At 48.5% G+C, this 27,291-nt stretch overlaps 1 protein-coding gene across 1 annotated transcript in view; it reads right to left on the bottom strand.

The window, feature by feature from the left end:
• Positions 1-275: 275 nt before the first annotated feature.
• Positions 276-27,291, bottom strand: part of CAMSAP1 (calmodulin regulated spectrin associated protein 1) — a 239,507-nt gene continuing 212,491 nt past the window's right edge. Inside the window, 3 exon segments of the mRNA XM_029612075.1 lie at positions 276-1,650; positions 8,185-8,216; positions 8,219-8,302. Coding sequence (XP_029467935.1) covers positions 1,348-1,650; positions 8,185-8,216; positions 8,219-8,302 — 419 coding nt within the window. The 3' untranslated portion in view covers positions 276-1,347.

Raw genomic sequence — 27,291 nt, 5'->3', positions numbered from 1 at the left:
TGCTAGCATGTATCCTAGAGGAGACAATAGGTTATGTTGAAACTTACCATGGGCTTTTACGAGGATAATATGTAAAGCACATTAAGAAGGAAAACATTAGTATACAAAACCCGATACTGAAATGAGATCTGCTGAAAATGTATAAGAATTCAAAACAATACATTTGGGCATTGAAAACACAATTGCAAAATTTGATTAAAAACAGTATTTTAATAAGCGACAAAACCAAGGAACCAGAGACTGAATATATTAAATACTTGACAAATTAAAAAAAATAATTCGTGAACTCACATTCTCTTTTTGAGCATGCTGCTCATTCAGAATAAAACAACAAAACAGATCAAGAATGTAAGATTACATTGCATGATGTAACAAACCCATAGAAAGGACTGTGATCTTTAAGTGCACCGTTTTATATTAAATATAAATATATGTATATGAGTACCGTGCTCAGTGTGGACGTGTTTTACTACTACCTCAACCAGTCTTGTCAGAATAAACTAATCTTTCACACAAGAACACACTACCCTAACGCATTCAGATGAGAGCTCACTGTGAACAGTTCAGTCTGCCTTTGTTTTTAGAGAAGCAAGTTTTCAAATCAGTACCATCATGTGTGTTTTCTATGTACCCCTTTCATGATTTCAGGCCAGCATAATTTCATGGTGTAACCCCCACTCATTCCCAATTTGTCATACCCCCATTACTTCAAAAGACCAATTCTGCAACATTTTTTTCAGTACCAGAATGCAAACAAAAGTGAATCTTTACTTAGAGCAGCAAGAGTTGGGTTTTTCTTTTTTCCAACAACTAAACTTAATGTTGGCAGTAAATACATCAGTTTAATGTTACAGGCTTTCCCATCATTCTCAATGAACAGATCGCAAATATAGCTCTTTCTAAAGTATGTGCGACCAAGAGCTCATTTTTTATTTCAGTTATACTAGTGTTTCAAGATTGACAGCTTATTGGAAGAAATTGAGGAGGAAAAGTAAAAATCTTTCCATATTTCATACAAACCAAGTACTTCAAGTAAAAAGAAATCCTCTGGTTAGAAGTTTTTTTGCTGCATGCCCAGTCCCTCCTCATTTGAAAAACTCAGTAGTTAGCCCCGAGCAAACACAGCAGATTTATCATTCATTAAAAAGAACACTGACATCTCCCCTTCATTCATCTCCCCTTGCATCCATGGTTTCTGTCTATAAGTCTTTTAAAAAAAAAAAAAAAAGTTTATAGGATTTGCACATTTTATACCCGCTGGAGGGGAGGGAGAATAACCCTCCCCAAAAAGTGAGCATTGCTTCGTAATTCAATGCATTCAAGACTCTCCTCGCAACAAAACTGATGTCATTTCAGAGACAAATTCTTCTTTGGCACTGGGGGTCGCTTGGCTTGCCACAGATGATTGTGAATAGTAAGAGCATCCACACTGACAGACATGGTTTTGGCTGGGATCACGTTAAACTGTTTTCTGTCTGAGCTATATTTGTAAAGCTTGTCAATCATTTTCTTGGTGATGCTCTTTGGCCCTGTTCCCGTTAACTTGTAGATTTCTTCAGAATCAGGATAGTAGGAATAAAGTGCTCGAAACTGACAGCCTGCATCACGGAACAAAATGATGTAGTGGTTGGAATCACATTTTTCTAGCTCCTACATTGAAAATTTCAAAAGAAATATATTAAAAGCTGTCCAAATTGATATATTAAAAGAACATTTATTACTCTAGATCTTTATTAGTTTAGGCATCCAAGGGATATCATCCAAAAGATCCATCATTTGACACTGAATGACTGAATTTTCAGAAATAATACAAAGTGTAGCCACAGGAAAAGCACCTGGCCCAGTCAACACCAAAAGAACACAAATATAATTCTAAATAAACAGGAACATGAAACCTTTAGAGTCCAGTAACCACCTGCTTCTGAATCCAAATTAAAGTTCTGCAGTCCAAAAGAATCTGGACTTCGGTTAGGATTCACTCGTGTGATTTGAATTTATAGTTTTATAGTCTAGCAACAAATAGCTTTCACAATGGAATTTAAATCTTTATTCAAACACAAATTAACTGTTACCTCAAACTACAAAAATGTTGAGATTACTTACCTGATAATCTCCTTTTCCTTAGTGTAGTGTAGTGTAGACAGATGGACTCGTGCTAGCAGTTGGAGACGGAAGCGTAGCAACTCAGTAATCTTCCTTGCAAAAGCTGTTATGGATGTGTGTACTGACGCTCAGTGAAATAGTGAAACAGGATTCCCCTGACCGATTGATAGTAGCTGGAGACCGCCAGCATTCACAACCGGAAGGCGTTGACACCTGGTAGAGTGTACGCTCTTATGGAAACAGATGACATGGCTTACCTTGAATCGGTGAAACCCATGTACACAGGCAGCTGGGCGGGATGCTGAGTCCATCTGTCTACATTAAGGAAAAGGAGATTATCAGGTAAGTAATCTCAACATTTCCTGGCGTGTAGCCAGATGGACTCAGAACGAATGGGATGTACAAAAGCTTTACTCCCAGCCTGGGCGGGAGGCTGCCTGAGGACCATGTAGTACCGCCCTCGCAAATGCTGTGTCCTCCCTGGCCTGGACATCCAGACGGTAGAACCTGGAGAAGGTATGGAGGGAGGACCACGTCTCTGCTTTACATATTTCTGCAGGCGACAGCATCCTGGATTCTGCCCAGGATGCCGCTTGTGCTCTGGTAGAATGAGCCTTGACCTGTAGAGGCGGAGATTTCCCAGCCTCTACGTAAGCTGCTCTGATAACTTCTTTAATCCAGCGGGCGATGGTGGGCCGAGAGGCCGCTTCACCTTGTTTCTTTCCGCTGTGCAGGACGAACAGATGGTCCGTCTTTCGTACTTCTTGTGTCACTTCCAGATATCTGGGCAGCAATCTGCCAATGTCGAGATGGCGTAATAAACGCCCTTCTTCAGATTTCTTCAAACCCGCCGTGGTAGGCAAGGATATGGTTTGGTTAAGATGAAACTGTGAAACCACTTTAGGTAGAAAGGAGGGAACCGTCCGAAGATGGATAGCCTCAGGAGTGATTCTGAGAAAGGGATCACGGCAGGACAGTGCTTGTAGCTCTGAGATGCGGCGTGCTGAACATACAGCCAGCAAAAACACCATCTTCAAAGTGAGAGAACGGAGAGACAGGCCCCGAAGGGGTCTGAATGTGGATCCCGCGAGGAAATCCAAAACAAGGTTGAGGTTCCATAAGGGCACAGGCCACTTCAGTGGCGGACGAATATGCTTGACTCCTTTCAGGAAGCGAGAAACATCTGGGTGCTTGGCAATGGTCTTGCCATCCCTCCTGGGACCGTAGCAGGACAGCGCAGCCACCTGAACCTTGATGGAGCTGAGGGAGAGACCCTTCTGAAGTCCATCTTGCAGGAAATCCAACACAATAGGGATTGTAGTCGCATGTGGATTGGTGCCATGAGTGTCGCACCATGCTTCAAATACTCTCCAGATCCTTACGTAGGTGAGGGATGTGGAAAACTTGCGAGCTCGGAGGAGTGTATCTATCACGGGCTCCGAGTAACCCCTTTTCTTCAGTCTAGCCCTCTCAATGGCCAGACCGTAAGAGAGAATTGAGCTGGATCCTCGTAGAGGATGGGACCTTGACGCAGAAGGTCCTGGAGAGGAGGCAGGGGAAGAGGCTCCCCTGCCAGTAGTCTTCTCATGTCCGCGTACCAGGGTCTTCTTGGCCAGTCTGGTGCCACTAGAAGAACTAGGCCCCGGTGTTTCTGAATCTTGTGGATGATGGCGCCCAGCAGAGGCCACGGAGGAAAGGCGTATAGCAGATTCCCTGGAGGCCATGGCTGAACCAGGGCATCGATTCTGTGTGAGAACGGGTCGCGCTTGCGGCTAAGTATCTGGGTACTTGAGCATTGGACTTGTCCACCAGTAAATCCATGTCCGGAATCCCTCAGTGATCCACAATCATCTGGAAGGCTGTGGGTGACAGCTGCCACGCTCCCGGATTTAGGCTTTCTCTGCTGAGGAAGTCTGCCGTGGTGTTGTCCTTCCCGGCAATGTGGACGGCGGAGATGTCCTGAAGATTTGCCACTGCCCAAGCCATCAGTGGGGCGATCTCCAGAGATACTTGTCGGCTTCTGGTTCCGCCCTGACGGTTGATGTATGCCACCGTGTTGGCGTTGTCGGACATCACTCTGACTGCTCTGTTCTTCAGTCTGTGAGCAAATCGAAGGCATGCCAATCGGACTGCCTGAGCCTCTAGACGGTTGATGTTCCACGCTGACTCTTCTCTGTTCCACCGCCCTTGTGCGGTAAATCCTTCGCAGTGTGCACCCCAGCCGCTCAGGCTGGCATCTGTGGTGAGCAGAGTCCACGTGGGGGAGGCCATCTTTGACCCCCTGCTCATGTGGTTGGACTGCAACCACCACCGTAACTGGGTCCGTACTCTGGCAGGCAGAGATAGGTGCGTGGAATAATTCCATAGACGGGGGCTCCAGCGAGAGAGCAGGGAGTGTTGTAGAGGTCTCATATGGGCCCTTGCCCAAGGTACCACTTCCTGGGTGGATGCCATGAGACGGAGAACCTGCAGATAATCCCAAGCTATGGGCCGACTGGCTCCCATCAAGTACCGGATACGCGTCTGAAGTTTTAACCTTCTCTTGGTAGTGAGACTGACTGTGTCTGCCTGGGTGTCCAACTGTACTCCCAGGTATTCCAGAGACTGGGAAGGCTGTAGGCAACTCTTGCTGAGGTTGATTACCCAGCCCAAGCTTTCCAGAAGGGTGATCACTCTGTCGGTTGTCCGATGGCTCTCCTCTCGTGATTTCGCCCTGATCAGCCAATCATCTAGGTAGGGATGGACCAGAATTCCTTCCCGTCTGAGTGCCGCTGCCAGCACTACGACCACCTTGGTGAAGGTCCGCGGTGACGTGGCCAACCCGAAGGGCAGAGCCCGAAATTGGAAGTGGCGTCCTAGAACCTTGAAGCGTAGGTAGCGCTGATGATCCGGATGGATCGGGATATGCAGGTAGGCTTCTGACATGTCTAATGCCGTGAGGAATTCTCCTGGCTGTACTGCGGTCTTGACGGAACGCAGAGTTTCCATGCGAAACCTCGGGACCCTTAAGTATCGATTGACCGACTTGAGGTTCAGTACGGGCCGAAAGGTGCCCCCTTTCTTGGGTACCATGAAATAAATGGAATAGTGCCCAGAATTCACTTCCCAGGCAGGTACTGGGACGATGGCTTTCAAGGACAGGAGCCTCGCCAGGGTAGCTTCCAATGCTGCCTTCTTGTGTGTGGGACAGGAAGATTCCACAAACTTGTCCGGAGGGAGGTGATTAAAGTCCAGATAATACCCCTCTCGGATGATGGCGAGGACCCACTGGTCCGACGTAATCTCGACCCATCTGGGGTAGAAGAGGGTTAACCTGCCCCCTATGGCTCCGTCCCCCAGATGAATCGGCGAATTCTCATTGTGAGGCGCGGTCGGGACCTGAGCCCGGGCCTGCTCCCCTCTTGCGCTGCTTGGTCCGAAAGGACTGGTTCCTGGCCTGAGGACGAGGTGCCTGGCAGCGACTCCTGTAGGGAATGAAGCGCTGGGAGCTTCTACCCCTGGAGGGCCTTGGAAAGGCGCGCTGGTTCCTTCTGAACCGATCCTCCGGCAATCGAGGTACTGGAGAGGCGCCCCATGTGCTGGCCAGTTTATCAAGGTCGCTGCCAAACAGGAAAGAGTCCTTAAAGGGCAATCTGGTGAGGCATGTCTTTGAAGGCGCATCGGCTGACCATTTCCGGATCCAGAGCTGCCTCCTGGCGGCTACGGAGGATGAGATCCCCTTGGCTGTTGTCCGGACTAGATCTGATGCAGCATCCGTGAGGAACAAGAGAGCTGACTCCATGTCTGCTGCTGGAGCGTTGTTCCTGACCTGTGACAAACAGGAACGCGTCATCACTGTGCAGCAGGTGGCGATCCGCAAAGATAGAGCTGCCACCTCAAAAGTCTGTTTCAGAATGGTGTCCAGTCGCCAGTCATGAGGCTCCTTGAGGGCTGCCCCCCCTTCAACTGGAATGGTAGTGCGCTAGACCACAGCGCTAATCAAGGCGTCCACCTGAGGGCACGCCAGCAGCTCCTGGATAGCCGGTGCCAGGGGGTACATGCCCATCAGGGCCCGACCCCCTTTAAATGAGGCCGCTGGTGCAGCCCATTCTAAATCTATCAGTTGTTGTGCCGCTTGCAAGAATGGAAAATGGCGGGCTGTAGGACGAAGACCTTCCAGCAGGGGGTTCTGCGCAGAGGGTACCGTAGCGCTGGGACCTGTAATATCCAACTCCGCCAGGCACTGAGACACCAGGTCGGAGAGAACCTCCTTAGGGAAGAACCGCCTCATGGTTCTATATGGCTCAATCCCTGAGGGAAGTTCCCCTTCGTCCGGGAGATTGGACTCATCCGGTGAAACCTCCTGGTCCGACTGATCCGGACTGTCTAGCGGCGGGAGGTCCCGCTCACGATAAGGGCATGAGGGTCCAGGAACAGGATCCGCTGGAGCCGCAACCGCAGCAGCAGCAGCCGCCGCGGTCGCAGCCACAGCAGGAACTGCAGGAACAGCAGGAACAACAGGAACCGCAGGGCCTGGGGGAAGCCGTTTGCATCTGTACAAAGGCATGAATCCCCTTAAAAAGATCCACCCAGGAAATGGAAGCGGACTCCAATCGCCGGGGTACAAGATCCCCCGGGATTCCAGATTGGTCGAGACTGCCCGCTAAATCCGGGGTAGCCCCTGGGGAACTGTCAGCGAATCGTGGCTGAGACTGGTCCTGGCCTGAGGACTCCTCACACTGGGCACATAGGGAGTCTGGCTCTTCACTGTGCGTGGCTCGAAGCTGGCGTGCGGAGCAGAGGCCGAGGGCTTTAATGCCGGAGGCAGGAGGCGCCCCCGCTGAAGACGCTGAGGCGTTCTGTTCCATTGAAAAGTATGCGCTTAATGATATGCGGCCGCAATATACGCTTAATACAATGGGCGCACAATAATATGCGGCAGCAATATACGCTTAATACAATGGGCGCACAATGATATGCGGCAGCAATATACACTTAGTATAACAGGCGCACAATAATAAGCGGCAGCAATATACGCGTAATATAACAGGCGCACAATAATATGCGGCAGCAATATACGCTCAATAGTATTCAATATGCTCTCAGCAATAAGCGGTCAGCAATACACGCTCAATAGTATTCAATATGCTCTCAGCAATATGAGGTTAGCAATACACGCTCAATAGTATACAAAAGGCGCTCAGCAATATGCGGTCAGCAATACACGCTCAATGGTATGCAATATGTTCTCAGCAATAAGCGGTTAGCAATACACACTCAATGGTATGCAGTATGCTCTCAGCAATAAGCGGTTAGCAATACACGCTCAATGGTATGCAATATGCTCTCAGCAATAAGCGGTCAGCAATATACGCACAATGATGTATATAATATGCGCTTAGTCATAGACATGCGCCTATCACGGGCGCTCAATACCTGAACAAGGCCCACAAAATGGCGCCCTCCACGGCGTGCCACGCCGCCGATCCTCGGTTCCTCGGAGACCAAAAGTAAGAGATGTACGCCTTACCTGATCCTCGGCGCTTCCCGGCTGAAACCCGGGCGGTCTCCGGCTGCGGGGGAGAGGGCAAGTACCTTCACCGCCGCTTTTGAGGATATGCACCCGCTGCCTCGTCCACGCCGGGACCGAGGCGCCTCGTATGCCTCACCCGAACCTCGTCCGGGGGCTACGTCCCTGCCGCGATTCGGCCACCGGACCGAGGACTTAAACCTCCGGGGGATCACGGAAATCACCCCGGGAAACTCAACTGGGGGAGGGACCTTAGGGTATCACCGCAGGAGTGCGGGGCTCGATGGTGCTGTAGAAGTTTTAGTAAAAAAGAAAGTAGAAAGTAGATTTGGAAAACACGCTCAGCGAGCGTGTAGGCTCTCCAAACTGCTTTGGAGACGGAAATTACTGAGTTGCTACGCTTCCTGTGGGGGTATATATACCCGTGCTGACGTCAGATCCGTCTCCAACTGCTAGCACGAGCATACTATACCCATTCGTTCTGAGTCCATCTGGCTACAAGCCAGGAAATACCAATTACTACATCTCTAGCTAATGATATGCAATTGATAATATAAAGTTCTTATACTTGCCTCCAATATTGAATTCTTCTGTGGTTCATTCACTTTCCTGCTAGACAGCAATGGGATATTGCATTGTGAATAATATGCTTGTTCGATTTACTGCTGGGCTCCTTATAAAGTTTGGGACCTGAAATGAAAATGGTAAAAGACATAACGATTAAACTGCATAGACAGGAATTACACTTAGGTATTGTACTTATTTTAAACTTGTGAACACAGGACCCTATCCTCCTCTCCCCATTTTGGGAGGAAATTCTGAGTAGCTTTATTTAATGCAAGGTATCCATATACATTTGCTCCTGCTATTTCTCCAAGCGGTGGACCAGGGTAAAACAGTGCGCACAGATTTGAAAATCCAAATATGGCTAGAAGCAGATGGTGCTCTGAAAGTCGGCATGTACTTTTAGGGGACAATTTTTTAATAGAAGAAGCTAGGCAGGTAACTCTTATCTGGCTATATGCACCCAAAAACTATCCTCAAAGGGGATAATTTTATAACTCCCTGCTCAATGCTGAAGTCTGTGTGTACAATTTTACCATGGATTTTCAAGGTAAATTTATGCCCATAAGTTAGCTTTGGAAATTTACCCGGTAAATGGCTGAGTACATGCACAGAGTCACTTGCATAAAGTTTCACCTCCTCTTTGGAAAATGTAACTTGTGTGTGTATATACTTAGTTAAGTGCACTCTTTTTAAAATCATAGTATGAGCATAAATGCCGAAATCCACCCAATTCTGCCTCGCCACATTCCACCCCTCTGGAACACCTCTGCTTAGTTTACGCATAATCGAGTTAGGCATGTTTTAATGCAAATAGAGCTCCAGCTAATTTTATACAGCCATTTACACACATAAAACTGGATTTTACACACACAAATGGCTTTCAAAATTAACCCTTCTATGTCCAAGTTAAAAAAGAAAATCCCAGAATAGACCACTACAGAAATATTATGAAAAACATTAACAATCAGGTGGGTAACAGGTATGTTGGCACAGTTGTACACTCAGGATTAACCAGAGGCAAAGCTGCCAAGGCAGTGGGAACAGCCAGGGCTTACACTATATGGTCTGTTTAGATATGTTACATAGGATATTTTTTTCTTGCTTTCCCTATTTATTTTCCTTTAAAGGTTAAGATCATTACAAATGGAAAAATTAAATTCAGATTATCAAGTATTTAAAAAATAGGGTAAATAAATGGTTACCGTATTTTTCGCTCCATAAGATGCACTGAGCATAAGACGCACCTAGGATTCAGAGCAGGAAAATTAAAAAAAAAAAAAAAAATGGTGTGCTAAACAGGTTCTGTTCTCAGGCGTCTGTGAGTCTTATGGAGCAAATTAGGGGAGGGCATAAAATGGTTTTTTTTTGTCCCCATTCCCCATTCCAACCCTTTAAATTTAATTAACTACAACCCCCCACCCTCCTGACCCCACCAAGACTTGCCAAAATTCCATGGTGGTCCAGCGGGGGTCCAGGAGCGACCTCCTGCACTCGGACCGTCGGCTGCCAGTAACAAAAATGGCGCCGATAGCCTTTGCCCATACTATGTCACAGGGGCTACCAGTGCCATTGGTCAGCCCCTGTCACATGGTAGGAGCACAAGTTGGCACCGGCCGTCCATTGCTCCTACCATGTGACAGGGGCCAACCAATGGCACCGGTAGCCCCTGTGACATAGTAAGGGCAAAGGCTATCGACGCCATTTTAAATACTGGCAGCCGACGGCCTGAGTGCAGGAAATCGCTCCCAGACCCCCGCTGGACCGGAGCGAAAAATACGGTAATTCCACCACAAACAGACAAACAAAAATAGAGAGAGAAAATGAAGTAATTTACCTGTAACAGTTCTCTGATGGACAGCAGAATGTCACGCCTCAAACATGGGTGACATCAATCACCAGAACCTAGCACAGCACTTTGGATTTCAGTATGCTCTACTAAGCATGTGCAACTGTGGTCACCTCTCTGCCTCCCAGGCAGGAACCCTAAGTCCATTATAATAAAACATGGAGAACCCAACTCCCAGGGGAGGTGGAAGGGCATCCCAAAGACTGATATCCATCAGAGAACACCTGTTACAGGTAAGTACCCTCATTTTCTCCAAGGGCAAGCAGGATGGCAGTTCTCACACATGGATGATTACCAAAGCTACAGGCTTACCAAAAGAAGATAAAAAAGGGAGAGGGAACTCCATGTGTTAAAAGCACCATCTGAGAGGATGGCAATATAAACAAATTTTCTACCCTTTCTTCTCTTAAAGGATAATTTTTGTTTTGTTTTGTAAGCAGCTGGATCAATAAGGGGCTCTAAGAGGGAAAGGAGTTGAGTCTATACCTCAAAGAGGCCTGTAGGACAGATGGAGTGAAAAGACAGTTACATGGCAATAGTTCCCACTGAAGGCAAGGGTATTATGTAAACCCATGTCAAGAAGCCCACTTCGCCACACCAAAACAAACACAGAGCACTGGCACAGTGATCTTAGACATGTTCCACAAGACTTAGATCCTCCTGGACACAGAAAAGGGCACAAATAGCGAACAAGAGATCTTGTACCAAGACTGCACATGTTTCTTTGGTGTCAAAAAGACAGCTGAACAAACATTCCGGGGGGCTTTCCAGCCCTCCAAAAAGAAACAGTGGATTACTAGTATCTGAAGAGCAAAAACAGATTGCACATAGCTATGCCCGATGTTTGGCTGTGATGAACAGACAGAATCCAATCACTTGCTTCAAAAACGTAGAAAAAAGAAAAAAAAGACATCAGGGTCTGTGGCAGATCCCACCTGCTGAATGACTACAAAGACCTGACCTCCCAGGTCAGATGGAGGTAAGAGTGCCGAGGCACAAAAAGAGCTATCCACCAATGGGAGCACGATGCCTAGACCTAAGCACAACAGTGAGTTTCGACTGAAGCCCATCCAACCTAAGCACATCCTTAGGCATGGATAAGCCCAGTTGTAAGGGAAGCACACCGGCCAACTACTGACCTGTGAAAAAGCCAAAGGCATTTCAATCAGGATACTAGGCAAAAGCTAAGAAAAGGATAGTGTACCTTTCCTAAAGCCATACATAAATACCATTCCCTTTTGCACCTTGACTTCTTCCCTAACATTTTCTCTGGAGGTCAGAAGCAGCGATGAAATACAAGGAAATAGATCCTGGGGCAGCAGGGCCAGAGAAACAGCCTGTAAGCTGTTTAGACCGATGTTCAGCGATACCCCAACCATACCAACCCCCTGATGAATGTTCAATCAGGGAGCTTTCACCTGGTATGACTTGACCGGTAGGGTCAACCCCCTTCCAGTAGACATGTGGAAATGGAAACAGAGTCAAATAAAACTCAATATTAAGCACTGACTCCAGTCAAGGGTGAGAATATCGTGAAAAAGAAATCTGGAAATCTCTGTTGCTAGAGTCAACATCTGTGAAGAACTGGACTTCTTCTCTGACCATAAATCTGGGGGCGAGGAGAGACAGGAGAGAGATTTCTGGCGCTCTTACCTTTTGAACTTTGTTTCCTGCATTCGGCTAAGGGTGAGGCAGTCAGCCCGTCCCGGCGGCATAAGGTCATAAAAGGCCATAAAACCGGCTCCTCCTTCAGCGTACAGGAGCCAACGGCGCGCTGCCGAAGCCGCGCGTGGCTTTAATGAAACATCGTGGAACTGAGGCCTCTCCGTAAGTAAAATATTGCTTTATCTGTCAGAAATTTCTCTCTCCTAACTAACCCCCGAAAGGAGGACTTAAACAGATTGCCAGGTTAAACTGTGAAAACTTCGTGCGGACCTTCGCTATTAAAAAGATTTCTTATAATTATTATGTCCCATACCAAACGCAAAGCGAAGTTAAGAGGTGTGACTACTAGTTCACCCTCGAATGACCATCTTCAACCCCGCATAGATGGCTTTTTCACAGGTGAAATAACACAATCTCCGGGAGGCATGGTCGCTCAAGGGAGATTTGAGGAGCGGAATATCTCCATTTTGACCTATGATACGACACTAAACCCCGGAGCACCGGACAGACCTGTTCCCCCAGCTTTAACGATGCAGAGGTCCATGGAGGCGACAGCGCTGTCTCCTGTAGGGATACAGGAGACTTTAAGAGCACTGAAGTGTCAGGAAACCCCGGAAGATGAGTCGGGGCTCCTAAACTTGACCGACGCGAGAAGGGAAAAAGAAATGGGTGAAGAACAAAATCCTCGCGATGAGAGGGGGTTGGGAACCCCCGGACCATCGGAACAAGGAGTGAAGGCTGGGTGGAAGAGAATCCAAAGGCTTTAAAATTGGAACTATTACAACAGAATATGTCACCAATGTCACCAAAAACTATGGAAGGCATATGTGGAGCATTGAAAGCTATTGAATTATCCCTGGCTACGTTGACACAGTCTACTATGGACATTAAAAATCAAGTTATGATAAATACAACTTTAATGTCTACATATAATCAAAAATTAGAAGACATAGATAAAAGAGTTATTCAAACTGAAAACATTTCTCAGAATCTGGTAAAATCAGAAATGATAATAAATAGAAGATTGGAAAGTTTAGAGAACATCTCTAGAATTTGTAATCTAAGAGTGTTAAATTTTCCAGTGATAAGTCTGATTTCCCCGATGGAATTATTTAAATCTTATTTACAGAAAGTATTAGATATTCCAGTGTCAGTACTACCAGTAATTACAAAGATCTATTATCTCCCACAAGTTATTACTAGGGATCAAGGAGAGAGAGAGAGATCAGCTTGATCAGTTAGATATTTCTCAAATACTGGAACTTTCAAATGAGACAGAAATTTCCCATAGGAGGTCAGTTCTAGTGACATTCGCATTTATATCAGAACATAATAATATTCTGAAGATGTTTTTTCGAAAAAGGCATTCATTATTTTATGGCCATAAGATCTGGGTTTACCCAGATCCGACTAGATCTACACAAATTAAGAGAAAAAAATTTTCTCATGTCAAGATCTGAAGTGTTGAAATTGGAAGCTAAATTTATGTTACGTTACTCGTGTAAATGTGCCATAACATATAATGATGCTATGTCTTTTTTGAAGTAGAACAGTTGAAAAGTTTTTTGGAATCTCATACCCAAAATAGCGCACTTGTGGTCCATAGATAGAGATGGTTATGCACAAATACTTGGCGATCTGATTATAATGATTATTATTGAATTTCTTGTTTGACTCCCTCTGAAAGCATGTCCTCCTTTCTTATTTCCTATATTTCCTTTATTTCAGTATATAGATTTAAATTGAGGTGAAATATTTCTTTATATTATCATACTGCCTGTGATTGTATGGTATTAACCTAGCAAGATTGTATACTTGTTATAAATTGTTATAATTTTGAAAATAAAAAATTAAAAAAAAAAAAAAGAAAGAAATCTGTGAGGGTCCCAGCTCAAGTTTAGTTTGACAGTCAAGAGTGGGCTATTTACCCACTTGGCATAGGGCTTCAAGACCTACTGCTAAAGATAGCTTGTTTTTTGTTTTTTTTTTAAACAGAATTACTTCTTGCTATACAAGGCAGAAAAAAAAACATCTTCAAGGGCAAGGACCACGCTGTCAGCCAATGAATGCTCAGCCTTCCAGCGTAACATGTCTTGTCCTCCATTGAAAGAGGAGATGACAGTCCCAAAGCATCTATACTGTGGGTGAAGAACCTCCTATGTGAGATTCAAAACCCCAGGATGCATGCAGCCATGGATAGGAGAAGTTGTGCCAGAGAACCTCTGCAGAACTTCTGGACAGTGGCTCTCTAATCTGAATGATTATGTGTCATTTAATATGCTGAAGGGATGAAACCATTCCCTCCCTCGATGGTTAGAATACCACTCAAACATGACTTTCAGGAGCAGTTGCAAAAGGAAACATTCGTGTTTTGCCAAGCAAATATCAGAAAAGCACCCCACAACGTGTGGGAGAAATCCTTATTTGTTGCTGGGGAGAGGATTCCTACGAGAGGGAATCCAGTGCCAATACTGCGAAAAGCCATGCCTTGAGAGAGCTCACTGCATGCCACGAAGCATTCCAGCTGTTGGTAGCACAAAGAAGTGAAACTAGTGTTCCTCCCAGACGGATCCCGCAGGATACAGAGAATGGAGAAGGAAGAAAGCAATCACTCAAAAGCAAAACCTAGCAGAAAACAAATATCAAGAGGGAACCTACTAAAGTTGCCTTTCAGAATCTAATAGTCATACCCCTACATTTGGTGGAGGGTAGGGGGGAGGAGAGGAGAGATCAACTTTAACTAGGTCAACAGCATAGCTGCAATCACACAGTCTCCTATACATATGATGCAAGTTGACCACCAGAAGTTGACACAGTGGCACACATGTGAACACAGCTACTCTCTGCATGAGTGAGAAAAAACAGCCGCTGGCTTATGGAGAGATGGGGAGCCCAGCTCCCTCACCACAGCATTCTACTGGCAAGAGAGCCAGTAGCTGGAGGCTGAACAGCCAAACACTACCAGCATCATAGCAGCCGGCTGCAGTGAAAATGGTCTAATCGACCCCTCTTTACCCTCCCCAGCTCTCACTAGGAGACCTACAAAGAGCAGCTCAGACCTATGGCTAGCTGAAGGCTGCACCATCAAGAGACATAGCCCCTGCAAGCTCAAAGAACTTGTGATAGTATGAGCACCGGAAACTTCCCAGTAAAGGAGATGCAGATCATAAGCTAATATGGGATTGAACCCACAAAGGCCTGTCCCTCCACTTGGGGGAGGTAATCAAAGAGGGGGCCAAGTCTCAATGCTCCCCTTCCTGTCTCCACCCTAAATTTGCGGCCCGGAAGAAAGGGGAGCCCCATTGATGCTTGAAAGTCCAGAGACATCTCTGTCCACTGGTGGCTGTGGTGCACCAACCCAGGATGCCCCCTGCCCCAAAAGGACGCACAGCAGAGAGCAAAAAGTGACAATGGCAACACAGCACTAAACCTCAACACTGTGACTGTAGCACCTTGCAACAATATAGCGGTACATCACTTTGCTGAAAGTAAGATATATGTGTCCCATGCCCCAGCGTGAGTCCCTGGTTCCGTGTTAGCACTGTAGGCCACGCCCATGTCTCAGCCTGCTCTGTGAACTGGTAACCATGCTGCCGGTATCTGCAATGGTGCACTATGAAGGAGCTGACCATTGCCTAATGCAAGGTGCTATCGCGCCGATCCTTTCAGTGCATACATTGCCACACAGTGCCCCCTGGTGCCAGGCATTCGAGTGCACCATGTGTCACCCTTCTCAACATCACCTAGTGGTGACCAGCTGCACTTCTAGCCCTCTGCACTGGTGCGCTTGGCCTGGGTGGCTAAAATGTATGGCACTCCGTGGTGTGCACTCCGATGGTGCACTCTGTTGTTGACACCCCTTATGACATTTACTGCATTTGATGGTGGCGATGGCATCATTGGCAATGACGGTGACCACAATGCTCAACAGTGTCCCTGGCGCATGACATTGATGTCACCCCATAGCATTGATAGAGCCCACAGCGCCCCATAGCCTCTATGGTGCCCAGTATTCATTGACACCTATGGTACTTGGCTTTGCAGAAGGCGCCACCAGTACACAACAGCACCCTCAGCACTCGATGGAGTTTATGGCACCTTGGTGTTTGAAGGCATCTATGGCACTCTGTGTCTACGGCACTCCCAGCACAACCTCGAAGGAATTGATGATGCTGACACTAAGTAGCCCTACTTTCAGGTCCCACGCCAAGCGTCTTACTACCAGTGCTCTGGCATGTAAATGTGCAAGGATGACTGTTGGGGCAGGGCACCAGTGGTATAGGAGCAGAGCTGACTGTCCAGGCTCATGTGCACCCTTCTCTTCTGGATACTGCTCTGCCATAGCAAGCTGGCAAGCAAGGAAGAAGGCTATGTCATTCAGGGCACCAGAGATGAAAATTAACTAGAGCCCATGGAGCCTAGTTTCCAGAAGCATGAGGAGAATGAGCTCTCCTCTCCATGGAACAATCTGGTTCTGGATTCCTTCGCTGTCTGGGCCTCTGTCAATGCCCAGCAGACAGACAAAAATTCATGAAACGTCTGCCTGGATAGGAACTCAGACCAGTTCTCAGGCCAGAGGCCTACCTGGACCACACAGGGACTTTAGACTGCAGATCCTATGAGGCACAGACAAAGGGAAAATTAGACAAACAAAGAGAAATCATGAGGAAGCTGCAGTTGCAGCATTATTTATTTAATGGAAGAAGCAACCTCTGTCAGGCTGCAATGTGCACAAGGCCTGCCATTCAGCTGGCAGAGAAGCATTGAAAAAAATGAAGAAAAAAAAAAGAAATAAATACAAACTACCGAAGATACATAGGAAAGAAAATAAAAACTCACAGGGCTCTACCAGAAAAAAACTGCTTCTATAGCTTCAGAATTTTCACTTTGATTAGGTGGTAATGCCACGTAGTACCATTAGTGAAGATGACTTCATTCAGTTTGCATCGTCAAACACAGTTAGAAATTGTGTGACTGTTGTGTCATGAATCTCTACTTTGATTATGTGGTAATGCCACATAGCACCATTAGTGAAGATGACTTCATTCAGTTTGCATCGTCAAACACAGTTAGAAATTGTGTGACTGCGGAGTGTATCAACAGGGTCATCCAGGACTGGGTGGAGATATTTTTCGGACAGATAGAATGACATTGCTCGATTGCGGCTTAACTTTGTATCTGATTTGTTTCCCCTTTGGGGAAACAAATCAGATACATTGGACAGGAGAGGTCAAAGACTGCCTTCCTCGTCGTTAGATAACAGAGAGGCAAAGAAAGTCTTCAACTTCACTACCTGGTCTACAGGTTTCTGTATCCTAAGAGTTGTGAGAGGAACATCTTCTTCCAAAACCTATAGGTTCAGCCTGCTGAGAAAGTTTTCCAGGACTCCAGGAGATACTTTTCTGTGACAACTGGACCAGTGGATGCATGGAAACCAGTGGCACCATGAAACAAATGGGATCTAGTGGTCTCCAGGTAAAATCCCTGTTCCAGAAGCCGAGACAGAGACAATGCCCTAGAGAGATTGGGGGAGGTAATTGGGGTGAATCCCTCTCAGGTCCTCCTGCTCACAGAGTGCACCAATGTTGCCAGTGATGCAGCTCTTCATCAAGTAAGTGCACAGAGGTCCACTGCACTGTGGCATCAAGGGTGCTTGTGCCAAGGTCCAATGAATCAAGGGTGCAGGACGACGAAGAAGGGCGTGTCGATAGCACTGAGGGTACTTGCACAGAGGCCTCCTCTGTCGAGGGCACAGAAGATGACATCAAGAGTACCATTGGTGCAGAGGCAGACTCTGACCGCTTCTTTAACAGCACCAACTGTGCTGCCTGCTCTGACACATAAGAACATAAGAAATTGCCATGCTGAGTCAGACCAAGGGTCCATCAAGCCCAGCATCCTGTTTCCAACAGAGGCCAAACCAGGCCACAAGAACCTGGCAATTACCCAGAACTAAGAAGATCCCATGCTACTGATGCAATTAATAGCAGTGGCTATTCCCTAAGTAAACTTGATTAATAGCAGTTAATGGACTTCTCCTCCAAGAATGTATCCAAACCCTTTTTGAACCCAGCTATACTTACTGCACTAACCACATCCTCTGGCAACAAATTCCAGAGCTTTATTGTGCGTTGAGTGAAAAAGAATTTTCTCCGATTAGTCTTAAATGCTGCCTTTTCTTCTTGGGTGCTGTCAAGCCCGGTGGAGGGCTCAAGGACTCCCATGTTCAACCCCTAAAGGTGGTAGGCCTGAAGCCCTGCACTGAAGGAAAAGCCCTGCTTGAGTTGTTCCTGCTCAACTCAGCACCAGGAGAGCTCCAGGAGGCGGCTCTTTACTGACCACTATAGCTCTTCCATGTCTTCCAGGTTCTGAATTCTGAGTCTGCAGTGACATCTGGCTAGAATAGTAACAGTTAGGTATATCATGGTCAGGCCCTAGACATAGATAGATGTCATGGCTATCGGTGATGGCCATGACATCTTCCTGCTGAAGCAGCTGAGAGCAATCTTAGAGTCTGACATCTTTTGGGGTTTATTTCTTTTGGAGCACTGAAAAGTGCTGTTGAAGGGCTACTGAGGCAGCAAGACAACACCAAAAATGTTGGAAGTCAAAAATGTTAAAAAAAAAAAGTACGAATTAGAGCAAAGTAAGAAGGAAAGAAAGGAAAATTAGGTTCTTACCTTTGCTAATTTTCGTTCCTGTAGTACCATGGATCAGTCCAGACAGCTGGGTTATGCCTCCCCTCCAGCAGATGGAGTCAGAGAGAAAACTGAAAGCACCCCCTAGATATACTGGTGTGCCACCTGCGGTCCTTCAGTATATGTGATATCAAAGCAGACAGGAATCCAACTATGATAAATGCCACCCCCAAAATTTTCCAAAAACTCAGAGTGTATGCCAACCTAGAGGCCAGATCAAACAGGAACCTCCAGAAACACAGACAAACAAATAGAACATCAAAAATGTACAGGTAACATGCAATAACCGAACAGGGTACCGCGAAAACACGAGTCATCTGTGGCGTGGACACGAACCGGAAAGAAAACACGAGCGGACTCCCAGAAGAAGAGGGCGGGCGTCTGGACTGATCCATGGTACTACAGGAACGAAAATTAGCAAAGGTAAGAACCTAATTTTCCTTTCCCTGTACGTACCAGGATCAGTCCAGACAGCTGGGATGTACCCAAGCCGCCTTAACTGGGGTGGGACCCTGAGAGTCCCGCTCGAATCACGCTGCTACCAAACGACTGTGAGGACGGCCCCCTGACATCCAGGCGATAGTGCTTGGCAAACGTATGCCAAGATTTCCAAGTGGCCGCCCTACATATCTCTTGGGAAGAGACCAATCGATTCTCCGCCCACGAAGTCGCCTGAGCACGCAACGAATGAGCCTTGAGCCCATCCGGAACAGCTTTACCGCAGCCAATGTATGTGGACGCAATGGCCCCCTTCAACCACCGAGCAATCGTAGCCTTAGATGCCGGCAGCCCCTTCTTGGGCCCATTCCACAACACGAAGAGATGATCCGACTTTCGAAATTCGTTGGTAACCTCCAAATATCGCAGGAGAACTCGCCGGACGTCCAGACGTCGCAAGTCCTTACCTGGAGGAGACCGCAAGTCCTCCGCCGAGAAGGAGGGTAGCTCAACCGTCTGGTTGACATGAAACGCCGAGACCACCTTAGGTAAAAAGGACGGCACGGTTCGCAAGGAAACACCCGAATCAGAAATACGCAAGAACGGTTCCCTGCAAGAAAGAGCCTGGAGCTCCGACACTCTCCGAGCCGAGGAAATAGCCACAAGAAAAACCGTCTTGAGGGTCAGATCCTTCAACGAAGCCGAGTGTAGAGGCTCAAACGGAGCCACACACAAACCACGTAGAACCAAATTCAAGTTCCAGGAAGGACAGGGAAGCCGAAGAGGAGGACGTAAGTTCCTAACCCCTCGCAAGAACCGAGCTACATCGGGATGACACGCAAGGGAAGACCCGTCCAACCGACCTCTTAAGCATCCCAGAGCCGCCACCTGGACACGAAGCGAATTATAGGCCAACCCTTTCGTCAGGCCCTCCTGCAAGAACATGAGGATCTGAGGGACCGTCGAACGCTTAGGTGTGATACCCAATCCGGCGCACCAAGCATGGAAGACCTTCCAAACCCTAGCGTAAGCAAGAGTAGTAGAAGACCGACGCGCTCGAAGCAGGGTAGACACCACCGCGTCCGAGTAACCACGTTTCCTCAACTGTTTCCGCTCATAAGCCAGGCCGCCAGACAAAATCGATCCGCCAGCTCGAAAACCACTGGACCCTGACTCAGAAGGTTGGGAAGATGACCTAACCTTAGAGGGCCGTCCACCGCCAGGTTGACTAGATCCGCGAACCATGGACGACGTGGCCATTCCGGAGCCACGAGAATCACCGGACCTTGATGGGACTCTATGCGGCGTAACACCTTCCCCACCAGGGGCCATGGTGGAAACACGTACAGAAGGATGTGACGGGGCCACGGCAGTACCAGCGCATCCACTCCTTCCGATGCGTGCTCTCTTCTTCGACTGAAAAACCGCGCCGCCTTCGCATTTGCTCGAGTCGCCATGAGATCGAGGTGCGGAATCCCCCAGCGCTGCACGATGAGCATCATTGCCTCCGGCGAAAGCTCCCATTCGCCGGGATCCAGATGTCGTCGACTGAGGTAGTCTGCCTGCACGTTGTCTACGCCGGCAATGTGGGAGGCCGCTAGACGCGAAAGGTGGCGTTCCGCCCAAGTCATCAGCAGCGCGGCCTCTATCGCTACCGCACGACTTTTCGTGCCCCCCTGCCGATTTATGTACGCCACTGTAGTCGCGTTGTCTGACAGAATTCGGACCGCCCGGCCGCTTACCAGTGGAAGGAGGCGACGCAAGGCTAGACGCACCGCTCTGGTTTCCAGGCGGTTGATGGACCACGTGGACTGGCGTGCTGTCCAGGTGCCCTGAACAGCTCGGGATTGGCAGACCGCCCCCCAACCAGACAGACTGGCATCCGTAGTCACCACCAGCCAAGATGGGGGTTCTAGGGTCACTCCTTGGAGCAGGTTGTTCGGATTGAGCCACCAGGCGAAACTGGAGCGGGCCTCCTCCAGTAGAGGGAGTTCCAGACCGAAATCCTCTGATCTGGGATCCCATCGAGAAAGCAGAGATCTCTGTAAGGGCCGCATATGCGCGAAGGCCCATTGTACCATTTCCATAGTAGATACCATATGACCAATAAGCTGTAAATGATCCCACACCGTGGGAGATGGGAGATCCCGCAAACGTCGGACCAGGGTCATGAGATTGAACATGCGCTGACGAGAAAGAAAAACCTTGCCCACCGAGGTATCGAAGCGCGCGCCCAAAAACTCCAGTTGTTGTGTCGGTTCGAGTCTGCTTTTCGCGAAGTTGACTACCCAACCCAACGACTGAAGTTGAGTCACTACCAGGGAAACCGCCCGTTTGCAAGCCGCGTGCGACTTTGCTCTGATGAGCCAATCGTCGAGGTAAGGGTGCACAAGTACCCCCTGCCGACGAAGAGAAGCCGCGACCACGACGAGCACCTTGGTGAACACGCGCGGCGCGGTGGCCAGACCGAAAGGAAGGGCGCAGAACTGGTAATGGGACCCTAGCACCATGAAGCGTAGAAACCGTTGATGACGCTCTCGGATACCGATATGGAGATAAGCCTCCGTCAAGTCCAAAGAAGCCAAATATTCTCCCTTGTGGACGGCCGCAATAACAGACCGTAGAGTCTCCATCCGAAAGCGAGGCACTCGCAGGGCCTTGTTTACCCCTTTGAGATCCAGGATGGGTCGGAAAGTACCCTCCTTTTTGGGAACCAGAAAATAAATGGAATACCGACCTGTTCGCAACTGGTCCGGTGGAACCGGAGTCACCGCCCCCAGAGCCTGTAAGTGATCGAGCGTCTGAGCTATAGCCAGCCTCTTTTCCATCGGACCGCACGGCGATACCAGAAAAAGATCCCGGAGGGGACGTACAAAATCCAACTCGTAACCGTACCGGACCACATCGAGGACCCATTGATCCGAAGTTATCTTGACCCATTCCTCCCAAAACCGGGACAGCCGTCCTCCGATAACGGGAACGGAGGAATGGGCCTGCGCACCTTCATTGCGCGGGCTTAATAGCAGCAAAACTTTGCGAGGAGCCTCCACGCTGAGGCCTCCTGCCCCGAAAGGAAGGAGACCAAGATTGGGTTCTCGTGGTCTGTTGCCGCTGGGAAAAGGAACCGCCTCGTCCCGCACGAAAACGTCGTTGACCACGAAAGCGAGCCCTTGCATTCCCAAACGCCCGAGCTTGGCGCGGCTTATCCTCCGGCAACTTATACACTTTGTTGTCGCCTAGGTCCTTAATGAGCTGATCCAGCTCCTCACCAAAAAGCAGCTTGCCCTTAAAGGGAAAGGAGCCCAATCTTGCCTTTGAGGTGGCGTCCGCCGACCAACGACGGAGCCACAGCAACCGCCGAGCCGAGACAGCCGAGGACATGATGCGTGCCGACGTACGCAACAAATCATATAAGGCATCTGCGTTATAAGCGACTGCAGCCTCCACACAATTGGCCTGCTCAGCCTCGCCCGGAGGAAGCTCCTGCGTGGTCAGCAACTGCTGGACCCATCGCAGGTTGGCCCTCTGTACGAGGCTGCTGCCCGCCGCTGCCCGGACACCTAGAGCCGCCACATCAAAAATACGCTTCAGTAAGACCTCCAGCTTACGGTCCTGAAGATCTTTCAAGGCTATCCCACCCGTGACGGGGATAGTCGTATGCTTAACCACTGCCGTGACCGCCGAATCCACCGCCGGTGTCTTTAGGAGTTCCAAGGAATCTTTAGGCAAGGGATATAGCTTTTCCATAGCCCGAGTGACCCGCAGAGAGGATTCAGGCAGCTCCCACTCCTTGGAAACAATCTGTAAAACCTTATGATGGAACGGAAAGGTTTGAGGAGGGGCCCGGATCCCTGCCATCGCGATATCCCCCGTCGAGGTGTCAGCGTCCTGGGGGGGCGCCGTGAGCTCAAGCTCCTGGAGGACATGCAGAATTAGTGAGCTTAATTCCTCCTTACCGAATAAACGCAGCACCTGGGGGTCGTCCCCCTCCACGGGCAACTGGTCGTCAGCCAACAGCAAGTCTGACTGATCCTGAGAAGCCAGAGCAGGATCCGCGGCCTCTGTGCCCTCAAGCCCCCCCCGTGGGCGGGGAACACTGGCCCCTGCGGACCCCATTCCCAGTGGCTGTCCCTGAGGTAAGGAAGGTTTAGAAACCTTAGGGGGAGAAGGGGCTTCTGGCTGCCAACCCGCTTCAGCCTGCAAAAAGGCTTTGTGCATAAGCAGCACAAAATCAGAAGAAAAAGGGACCGACCGTTTTAAATTTGCCCGAAGGGATCCCGAGGGAAGAGGGACTTGAGGGCTATCCGAAACGGCTGGAGACCGCGTGTTTCGCCCGCCAGGGGAGGGGGGGAGGGAAGCCTCATCCTCCGAAAGCTCTGGGTCCGATTGCCGCGTGGCCAAGATGGCCGCCGCACTCCTCCCCGAGGGAGGAGGGGCCGGAGAACAGCTAGCAGGAGCGCTGCGATGCCGCGACGGGGAATGCAGCCCCGAATCGCTGCGGGCAGCGCTCGGCCCCCGGGAGGGTCCCTCGTCCCCGGGAAGACATCGGGGACAAAGGCCCTCCCGCGAGAGTCGCGCCCCCGTTCCAGCACAGGCCACACAGGCCGAAGATCGCGGCATTGCAGGGACAAAAAACGGCACCAGGAGAAAAAAGGCGCGAAAATCGAGGTGAGTGAATTCCTCACACTAGCACAGCTCGTCGGGTGGCCAAGCCACCCCCTCCGGGGTCTGAAGAGGCTCTGGCAGGCCGGGGTAAACACAGAAAACCACCGCCTGTGCCCGACAGGACTAAGGTGGAGAAAAAATCAAAATCTTTTTTTTTTTTTTTTTTTTTTTTTTTTTATTTTAAAACCCCCTTCAGGGTTGGGACCCCTGGAAGTGGGGGGAGGGTGACCGGCCCACCGGTAAGCTCTCCCCCAGCCTCAAAGACACCTATCCCGGGAACTGTCACAGGGCAGAGCCCTATGTGCCTGCCCTAAGAGCTGAAAACCGCGCTGCGCTGAAGGAGAAAAAACACCAACACGAACAGACAGGAGTGAGGACAGAAAGATACCCGATGATCTTGTCCCTCTGTCAAAAATTCCCCTTATTTAATTAACTTTACGGTACAAATAACCTGACCAGACCAGGACCGCAGGTTATGCCTCTCAATCTGCTGGAGTCAGAGAATATACTGAAGGACCGCAGGTGGCACACCAGTATATCTAGGGGGTGCTTTCAGTTTTCTCTCTGACTCCATCTGCTGGAGGGGAGGCATAACCCAGCTGTCTGGACTGATCCTGGTACGTACAGGGAAAGGATGTGCGGTAGCTTGGATTTAAAAAAAAAAAAAAAAAAAGAGATTCTCTAGAGGCAGCTCCCGCATGCTCAGTAGAACAAATGCTGTATGAGCTAAGACAGAATGATCTGTTCGGCACCGCTAGATGATGATATCCACGTGTCATGGCTAATTCAGCCCTGCTTATCGAAAAGCTCAGGACCCTCTAGAGAGTGATATAAGGGATGTGCCTTTATTCATGGACTCTGGCAAAAAGCACACAGTAGATTCTTCAGGAAAGCCATCTAATTTAACATTTTTAATGAGATCAAATTAGGAATTATCAAGTATGAATTTCCTTTTAGATGGCAAATATGCAGATATCAGTGATGGAAAAGCTGCCTCTGGTATCTCCAAAATCTCTTAATTAACTTCTAATTAATCAGATCCATTTTGTCTTACAGTTTAACTATTGAAAGGGCTTGGTTGCTGAAGTGCAGTTATTCACCTACTGTGATTTTCACTTTCCTTCAGGCAGGAAATTTTTTCTACTCCCATAACCTATGTTAGGGTTTGGAGAGTTTTGAGGCCTGGTGTTCTGAGTGGATATTCCTTTAATTCTGTAATTCTTACAGGATGGCTTGCATAAGGGGCTTGGCCCTTAACACCTTAATTTCTTCATGGAATTCTTGGCAGGTTCGACCTTTCGGTCTCTCTGTGATCTTTCCTTATGGCTACTTACCTTGAAGGCAGATTCTTTCTGGAAGCACTCTGTTCAGCATGTTGGGTTTCCAAGCAGAAGGTCCTTGCCGTAAGCCTTTTCTGCCAATGCCTCTGGTGGCAGTACAGCTTTGGGCTGTGCCCTCTTTTTTTTTTTAGTAAAAGTGGTTTAAGAAGTTTCATTTGAATCAGCCATTTCCCTGCCCACCTTGGATAAGGACAGAGATAGAAATGATCATCTTTTACATTTCTTGGACGTCAAATGACATTTGCTGTGTTACTTGGAGGTGACAAACTGTCCAGAACTCAGATCGTCTATTCTTGCTCCATGCTGGCAGTGAGAACAGAGAGCAATGGCAACCCTGGCAACGATAGCATATTAAAGAAGTCATTACGGCCACTTATGTGGCGGCTGAGGCCGCTCAGAAAAATTAGACTGCATTCCACAGAGGTTCAGGTGGAATCGTGGGTGGAACTTAGTTTGTTATCGCCTGCAAAGATTTGCCGAGCGGCGATGTGGTCATCTTTGCACACGTCTTCCAAGCATTACTGCTTGGATGTTTGGGCTAGGGTGGATGCCGCATTCATACAGGTGGTATTGACTGGACTGCTGACAGCCTCCCACCCTTTTCGGGTTTAGCTTTGGTACATCCCACTGGTGGGGACTGACCTGCCAGAATGCAGAGGAAGGAGAAACTACTACTTGCCTCGTGAAGAATAGGTCCCTGCTGTAACAGATCCTTTTAAGATGGTAGCCTGAGGTGACTGCCCTCCCAGCCGTTTCTGGAGATCAACATACCATAGCCTCCAAGCCCAACCCTGAGTCACTAAAAGGACAGTGTCAGTTTGACTTGCAATCTTTCACACAAACCGGGGGAGGGGGGGGGGGCGCCTAGTGGCCACTCCTGAACGATGTCCAGAGCTTTAGGATCCCGCCTGCGACTGAAAAAGCATGGAACTTTTGCATTGTTGAAGGTCACTAACAGGTCTAGGTCCGGTAGGCCCTAGCGGTTCACAAGGAGCCAAAAGGCTTCATCTGCCAGCTCCCATTCTCCTGGGTCCACGTTTCTTCTGCCGAGGAAGTCGGCTCCGATATTATACTTTCTGGCAATACGAGAGGCAGAGATGCCTAGTAGATGTTCCGCTGACTCCATAAGCGCATCTACTTCCTCAGTCCTTCATCTACCCCCTCGAGGAGTCAGATCCAATCACGCCGAGGATCTTCAAGGTCTGAGAGATTAAGCTCTACAACTCATCTCTGTGAAAGAAATTGAGAAAAGCTCCATGTGGCTCCAAACTGAGGGAAACTGCCCTTTCTTACCAGGGAAGCCACTGCCATCATCTGTGTCAGGCCATGCTGCACCATTTTATTTATTTATTTATTTATTATTTTTATTATACCGAGTTTCATGATAGGGATCACATCAACCCGGTTTACAAATAACAATGTGTGCAAAGTATAGCGTAACGTAATAAATATTTCCAATAAAAATTTGAACTTTAAATACAGAGAATCAATTAAAAGGTGTGAAAGTTACAATAAAACAGGGAAAATTAACTTGGAACTGGCATATGGCATATGACCGTGGGGGCAGGCACAAGAGAACTGAGTATAAGAGAACTGAGTACATGGATTTAAACTAGTAAAGTATTGTCGACTCAGCTGATCGCCCCTGTAGAAACGTCTGAAGAATTCCACCCAGGAAAAAGAGGGCAGGACCAATCCAGGCCCCAGAAGTCCAAACCTGACATCCTGAGAGTCTATCCTGAGGACTCAGCAGGTGGATCAATCGAAGGAGGGGACACCCATGTCATGTCACCCTCGATCCCACTCTCCTCAGACAGAGGAAATAAGCCATAGTCAACCAAAACCAGGAGTCAAATCCCCATGAGCATCCAGGCAGCGCTGGCATAGGCTTGAAGAAAGCTCTGGCTGTATAGCCCTGATGAGGCATGCAGCACAAATAGATAAATGCTTAGACTTCTTTGCTATTGGCATCATGGTTGTAATGTGCTCAGGCAGGTATAGGCATGCATCCAGCTGGATGCACATAACTTGCAGCCAGAAACCCATGCGTAACAACCTCATCCAAAGTGGGCGAACAAAAAATGTGCGTCCAAGGATATGTGCCTACCATGGCAGTCTCAAACTAGGCGCACAAACCGTGAGTCCAGGTACACACGCTCAAAGGAACGCCAAAGCTAGGCACTCAACGTGCTTGTCCAGAAAGGACATCCAACCTGGACACAGAGGATGTGCGTCCAAGGTATCATCCAGTCACACACACGTGCCCAAAAAGGTGATGCAGCAGTGGATGTGCAAAGAGACGCGCAGGCACGCACCAACGACACATAAAGAAAACGTGTGAACTGACTGCTGCGGCCTACCACATGCCAAAAAGGAGAAGGCTGCTCAAACTGCCATGCCTGAACTAACGCCACACCTTACAGAACCCCACAGAGATGTGAGCAGGAAGACCCAACATAG

Source organism: Rhinatrema bivittatum, chromosome 8, assembly GCF_901001135.1.
Source record: "Rhinatrema bivittatum chromosome 8, aRhiBiv1.1, whole genome shotgun sequence".
NCBI classification, from domain to species: Eukaryota; Metazoa; Chordata; class Amphibia; order Gymnophiona; family Rhinatrematidae; genus Rhinatrema; species Rhinatrema bivittatum.
Note: the sequence above shows the minus strand (reverse complement) of the source record. Positions and strands in the feature narration are given on the sequence as shown.